Source organism: Arachis duranensis, chromosome 7 (genome assembly GCF_000817695.3).
Source record: "Arachis duranensis cultivar V14167 chromosome 7, aradu.V14167.gnm2.J7QH, whole genome shotgun sequence".
NCBI classification, from domain to species: Eukaryota; Viridiplantae; Streptophyta; class Magnoliopsida; order Fabales; family Fabaceae; genus Arachis; species Arachis duranensis.
The window spans coordinates 64054757-64061920 of record NC_029778.3 but is presented as its reverse complement, the minus strand read 5'-3'; the positions used below and the strand labels follow the sequence as shown (position 1 = coordinate 64061920).

The 7164-nt window shown below is 33.9% G+C and overlaps 1 protein-coding gene across 1 annotated transcript; it reads left to right on the top strand.

Annotated features, from left to right (window-relative positions):
- The first annotated feature begins 642 nt into the window (after positions 1-642).
- Positions 643-5959, top strand: LOC107459371 (pentatricopeptide repeat-containing protein At5g27110-like). The gene is given in 5 exon segments (XM_052251429.1): positions 643-684; positions 1917-2469; positions 3191-3288; positions 3644-4419; positions 4422-5959. Coding segments are annotated over 2 exon segments (2112 nt in total). The 5' UTR covers positions 643-684; positions 1917-2469; positions 3191-3288; positions 3644-3653; the 3' UTR covers positions 5768-5959.
- Positions 5960-7164: the final 1205 nt, after the last annotated feature.

The window sequence follows — 7164 nt, the reverse complement described above, 5'->3', positions numbered from 1 at the left end:
ACACCCAATGTCACTGGTGTAAACAAGGATGTCAAAGGGACCACACCTAGTCCAAAAAATGATATACCACCCATTCCTTCTGAAGAATCCAATCCTTCACCCAACCACCATGCGAACGAGATCTACTAAAACTGCCTAAGTCTTGGCTGCTGCTCTCCAACATCCTGCTCAACTCTTAGAGAGACTATTGCGATTTGGAAAAATTGGGGCTGTTAGGTTTTATTTCAAATTGTCAGGGGTTAAATTGGTGCCAAGTGTCAACTAAAATTGCCAGGTCAGCTTTTTGGTGACGGAAAATGACGAAAGGGTCAAATTGAGGCACGAGTCAAAATTTTAAAGTACAATTAGAAATATAGTTATCAAACCCGACTCGACCCAGTCGGTTCGACTGGAAATTCGGTCACCTAGTCGAACCGAGCCACTCGTCAATTTTGGTATTTTGGTGCTGCATCACTGCACTTTGATTTTGTTGCTGGGAGTAATTTGTTACTGAAAGTTGAATGTGTTGCTGAAATTTGTTACTGATTATCATGAACCTTGAATTTGTTGTTGACTTGCCAAAATAATCACTTAGCTTAAGTTTGTTCGTTGCCGAAAATCATTACTGAGTTTATTGAACCTTGAATTTGGTGATGTTTTGCAGAATAATCACTCTGATAAATTTTGCTTCATCTCTCTGCCCAGGTGAGTTTCAGCTTTGGCCTTGTTATTCCTCTTTCAATTTCATTGCTGTAAATTATTAGTGCATCTTGAATTTATTGTTGAAAGTTGAGTTTGTTGCTGAAATTATGATTAGCTAATGTTAATTTGCTGTAAATCATATTTGGAGAATTGGAGTTTTTTTGTTGCTCCTGAAAGTTATCATAGTTTATGTTTTTGTTGCTGCCTGAAAGTTTTCATAGTTATCATAGCTGAATTTGTTGCTAGAACTCTAGAAGTAGAATTTGTTGTCAGCTGTAAGTTGAATTTGATGCTGAACATATCATAAATGTGGTTGTTGCTGAAAGTAGAATTTGTTGCTGGATAACTGAGTTGAGTTGAATTTGTTACTGAACTTTGTTGTTGTGTTGCTTAAAAAATGCTAAATCTTTTGTTACTGTTAAGGGATAAGAGATAAGAGAGTTGGTCAATAACAAAATTAGTTTGATACAGTTAGGTAGGGTTTGTTATTCTGATCTCTAATCTTTTTCTCTTTTCCAACTGTTATAAATGAAGCTCTTGCATCCCTCTAAGAGGTGTGTAGAATTGATTCATTGATGGAAGAATAAGATGAAGTTAATTTAGTTTGCTAGTTTCTTGTAGCTCTCTCTTCAAACTTTTCTTTCTTTGTTTCTAATGTTCTGCATAATGCAGTGTTTCTTATGGAAGATATAGATGCAAATCAAAATGAGAAAAATGTTGATCAAGCTCTAAATTTGTCCTATGAAGATATAGATGTCGATTTTAAGATAACTTGGATTTGATTTATCGACTGTGTTATCTTTTGCTTGTTCTTGTTTATTTAAATGGTGAAAATATTTTGTACTAAAAACTAGTTTATTATCCATTTTTGCATCATTAGTTATGTCTAAAAATTAATATTTTAATATTATTATGTTTGTAAAGACTTGCATTTTAAATTTTAATACTTAATTTTAATTTCATTTATATAATTTATATTTTTTTAAATTATGACCGGATCAACCGGATGAATCAATAATCCACCGATTGAACCAGTGACATTATGATTTAGTCATATGACCGGATTGATTGTCGGTTCAGTTATAATAGCTATGATATTTAGAATCAATTGAAACTTTGAAAACTAATTGAGTCGGATCAAATTTCAGGGCTATTTTAAATATTCAATCAAAAAAATATCTAGTGTTTAAAGTTGAAATAATTTGTTTTTAGAAATAATATTTTTTTTATTTCAGACAAAAAAAATCCAATATTTCCTCCCCTCCTTGTTCCTGACTAGTCACAATCTGCTCCCCCTCGACGGCAATGCTCTCTTCTCTCATCGTCCCCTGCTCGTCGCTGGCAGTCTTCTGCTCCATCGCCTCTGCTCGCGTAGCTTTGTTGCTTCCATTCGCGTCGCTTCGTCGCTCACTTTGTTGCATTTTCTCCCACCGTCGCTGCATATGTCCGCCGTTGCTGGCGTCAACTCTGCAGCTCAGCTTCACCGTCTCTCTGTCGTGCCACTGGCCTCTGGTTCGTCGCATCGGGCCTCTTGCTTAGTTGCCTGTTCTCTGGTTCTTGCGTCTCCTCTGCTTCGCCTTCTCTCACTTCTATGTGCTTCACCGCTCCTATATTTCTGCTAAGCATTTAGGGTTTTTGCACATTTTAATTTGATTTTAATGTTATTCGTTTGTTCGGAATTTATAATTTGTTATCCTGATTATTTGAATATGATAATTAGGGTCAAAAGGAATGCTGGCTGCGGGAGTGGAAGCTCAGATTGGGTGCGTGATCCTAACATGATGCGATGTATACGCCATTCAATCTCTTCTTATTCAATTTTCTAGCTTAACTTTCTTATTTGTTCTAGCTATGTTATTAGTTATTGATATTTAATTATTAGTCTCGTCTGTTGCTGCTACTTTCTTTCGGTGAGTTCAACTGTTCAAGAAATTTAATTTCCTGTTCATGTTGCTCATTTCTCATCTTCATGTCAAATTTATTGTGTTAGTTATTCTTGTTACTGCTGTTAATTTTCTACCTCCAGAGATGTTCTTCTTCAGTGATTTTGTAGATGAATGAATGAGTAGAGGCAAGTTTGCGTATCTCCAAAGACATCATTCCTGTATATGTATCTTGTTTTGACTGTCGGAGTAGTAATACTCTTGTGTGCTTCAATTTCATTTATGTTTCACTTGCCAATAAAGACATTATTGCTCATTTTATTTTAATCTATTTACCAATTTGAACAAAACAATCAACAATTACTAACATATATTCTGCATCATATCTGCATATCGACATGGTAGAAATAATGAAAGTGTGAGGCACGCTGTCTAAGTCCTTTGAAAGTTCTTTTATTTTTTATCTTTTGGAAAAAATGAAAATGGATCTGCAATTTTACCTCATAGATTGTCACAAACTGAATTTATAAATATATTTGTCTTTATTTATTTATTTATTTATTTATGCATATAATTATAGGTATTTTTTTGTTTAAAACTGTATTGTTTATACTTGTGGTTTACAGGGTTAGCTTCACAGTTTGCTTTTGTTTATGGAGATGAAGCAACATCCTTCAAATCATATCGCATTTCCAGGTTGCCAGTGAGAATTCTGCATTGAGTGGTATATATGCTACCACCACTGTATTGTAACTTAGTAATTTGCTTACAATGTATGTTTTTCACTTGGCTCCACATCCTTCCTTATATAGTTAATTATATTTATTGATATCAACAACTCTGATTCTTAAGTGTAATGATTCTTAACATTTATATTTCTTTTATTGCTTGTCGATTTTTTTTACTGTAAAAAATATTAAAACTTATAGTGTACAATTAAATAAAGCTAATTTTCTTATTATATTGAATAATACGGGCATCTGAACAACACCCTCTTGTTTCGTAGATTATATTTCTGATATTTTTTTCTCCCTTAATGTGGTAAGATTGATTATAGTTTCTTTGTTGTATCTCTGTAGCCATTGCTGAATGGATGCAAGAAAACTTCTATTCCTTTTGAAAGCCAGTGTGACTTCCAAGTCACTTAAGCAAGGGAAACTCATCCATCAGAAGGTTGTGACTTTGGGGTTGCAAAGTGATGTTTCCTTTTGCAGGAACCTGATTAGCCTGTATGTTTCTTGTCATTTATATGATTTTGCAAAGCATGCTTTTGATACCATTGAAAATCCAAGTGAGATTTCTTTGTGGAATGGCCTAATGGCCGGTTACTCTAAGAATTACATGTATGTGGAAGCCCTAGAGCTTTTTGAGAAGTTCTTGCATTACCCTTATCTTAAACCTGATAGTTATACTTACCCGAGTGTTCTCAAGGCTTGTGGCGGGTTGAGAAGAGTCATCTTAGGGAAAATGATTCATACCTGTTTGGTAAAAGCTGGTTTAATGACAGACATTGTACTTGGAAGCTCTCTTGTTGGTATGTATGCTAAATGCAATGCACTTGAGTATGCTATAAAGATTTTTGAGGAAATGCCTGAAAAGGATTTGGCAAGCTGGAATACAGTGATTTCTTGTTATTACCAAAATGGAAAATTCGAAGTGGCCCTACGTTATTTTAGCATAATGAGAGGATTTGGTTTTGAGCCTGATTCAGTTACAATCACAACAGCTATTTCCTCATGTGCTAGACTTTTAGATTTGAAGAGGGGAAGGGAAATTCATAAGGAGTTAATTAATAGTGGGTTTCAGCTAGATAGTTTCATTAGTTCTGCTCTTGTTGACATGTATGGAAAATGCGGTCACTAGAAAATGCCATAGAGGTTTTTGAGCAAATGCCCAAAAGGACCGTGGTTGCTTGGAATTCCCTGATTGTAGGATATGGTTTGAAAGGTGACATCCCTTCATGTATTCAACATTTTAGGAGGATGTACAATGAGGGAATCAAGCCAACTTTGACTACTTTAAGTAGCATAGTAATGGCTTGTTCACGATCAGCTCGATTACTAGAGGGGAAATTCGTGTATGGATATATTATACGAAACAACATACAACCTGATATTTTTATTAATACCTCCCTAATGGATTTATACTTCAAATGTGGAAAGGTTAGGTCAGCTGAAGCCATCTTTAAGTTAATACCGAAGACAAATGCCGTTTCTTGGAACGTCATGATTTCTGGATATATGACGGCAGGGAAATTTTTTGAAGCCTATGATGTGTTTAGTGACATGAGACAAGCTCATGTAGAAGCAGATGCTATTACTTTTACTAGTGTTTTAGCTGCTTGTTCACAACTAGCAGCTCTAGAAAAGGGTAAAGAGGTTCACAAATTGATTATTGAGAGAAACTTAGAAGACAATGTAGTAGTTATGGGGGCTCTTCTTGATATGTATGCAAAGTGTGGTGCTGTTGATGAAGCATTTGGTATTTTTAGAATTTTACCGGAGAGAGATTTGGTGTCTTGGACTTCGATGATTACAGCTTATGGGTCCCATGGTCGGGCCCATGAAGCTTTAAAACTCTTTGCTGACATGCTTCAGCGGAATGTGAAACCTGACAGAGTTACTTTTCTTGCCATATTATCTGCTTGTAGCCATGCAGGGTTGGTGGATGAAGGATGCTATTATTTCAACGAAATGATCAATGTTTATGGCATTATGCCAAGAGTTGAGCATTATTCATGCTTAATTGATCTTCTTGGACGTGCTGGAAGATTAAATGAAGCCTATGAGATTCTGCAAAGAAATCCTTCAATCACGGATGATGTTGGGTTGTTAAGCACATTATTTTCTGCATGTCGTTTGCACAGAAATCTTGATTTGGGGGTTAAAATTGCAAGAATGCTAATTGACAAGAATCCTGATGATCCATCAACCTATATTATCTTGTCAAATATGTATGCATCTGTCCAAAACTGGGATGAAATGCGGATGGTGAGATCAAAAATGAAAAAGCTTGGACTGAAGAAGAATCCCGGATGCAGTTGGACGGAGATTAACCAAAAGATTCAACCCTTCTTTTCGGAAGACAATTCCCGATGGCATTTGGAATCAATTAAAAAATGTCTTTTGTATATTACTAGTCACATGGAAGACGAGTCTATATCATTTATCCATTTTGATACTGAAACTCAGATATATTACTAGCCTTCAAAGGAAAAGAGCGTAGGCTTAGCAGATAGACATCATAATGATCCTTAAACTTAGTTGCAGGTAAAATTTTTCTGTGAGCAAAATGTAAAGTAGCTTTACTATGCTTGATTTTATATTTAACGTAGGGCTGCCAACTTGGTATTTGTATTTTGTATCATCACTTAAAAAATAGTGACATGGACTTTATTGTTAACTGGCTTGAGGAAAACCACCTCAACAGCTAAATTATTATTATTATTATTATTATTATTATTATTATTATTATTATTATTATTATTATTATTATTATTATTTAATTTACATAAAATATTCTTAAGATAACCTTTAGGTGTTTCTTTAGTGAATACAACGAAATATTTAGGATATGTTTTGTATAAAGGTAGGTAAATAATTAGAAAAAAAAAATAAAGAACGCCAGCTTTAATAAAGATAAAAAATTTTGAGATGTGCGTTTACTATTTGTATTTATTTTTTATTACTTTTGCGTCATTTTCATTCAGACTTTTGAGCTTGAGAAAGTAGGAGATTCTTTATAGTCTCATTTTTTTTAGAAGTCTTCCCTCACTTTTGAGATTGTTGTATCTTTTAATTATGCTATATATATGATTGTACATAATTTAATTTCAACTATGTAATCATTTTTAAATGAAGAAAAGAAAAATTTATACCAATAGTCATATTATGATTTAAGCATAGTTAGTATTCGATTATTGAGGGTGTTACGTAGTATATTTGGTGCAGCTGGCTAGGGCCCAAAGTTCATATGCACGTACTTCAAGTAAGTGGAAAAAATGAATTCACTACTTTGTACGCGAGAAGTGGTATGTATGTAGATATCGTGTGTACGCGAACTGGTGCACATACATGATAGGCGCGCATGCATAATGTTGTGCATTTGCAGCACTTCAAGTCAGCTTTGAATTTCTTTGTATATTCCGCTCTAGGGATGTTTAAGACTGGCTCTGACTAAATCCGGATTCGAGTCATATTTTATTGGATTCGGATTTATTATTTTTACTCGATGTTATTTTCGAATAAGATTTTTGTCATGTTTTGGCCTTTTGGGTGACCTAATCCAGCTCGAAACTGTATTTTATAATTAAAATATAGACTTTGTTAGGTAGACAATAATTTTTGTGAACAATAAATTCTAAAATTGGTCCAATAAAGTAAAATACACTACACTCTCAAATTATCCACCTAAATCTTAATATTAGGATAACTATTTACATACATAGTGAATTGAACATTCGATATATTCATTGTTCACATTGTTTAGTATTTTCATTGTCTACCTATATTTTTTCTTAAAATATATCTTAGAATAAAATTTGTAATGAACATTATACTTTTATATTTCGATTAAAATTTTTTATACTATATAGTATTAT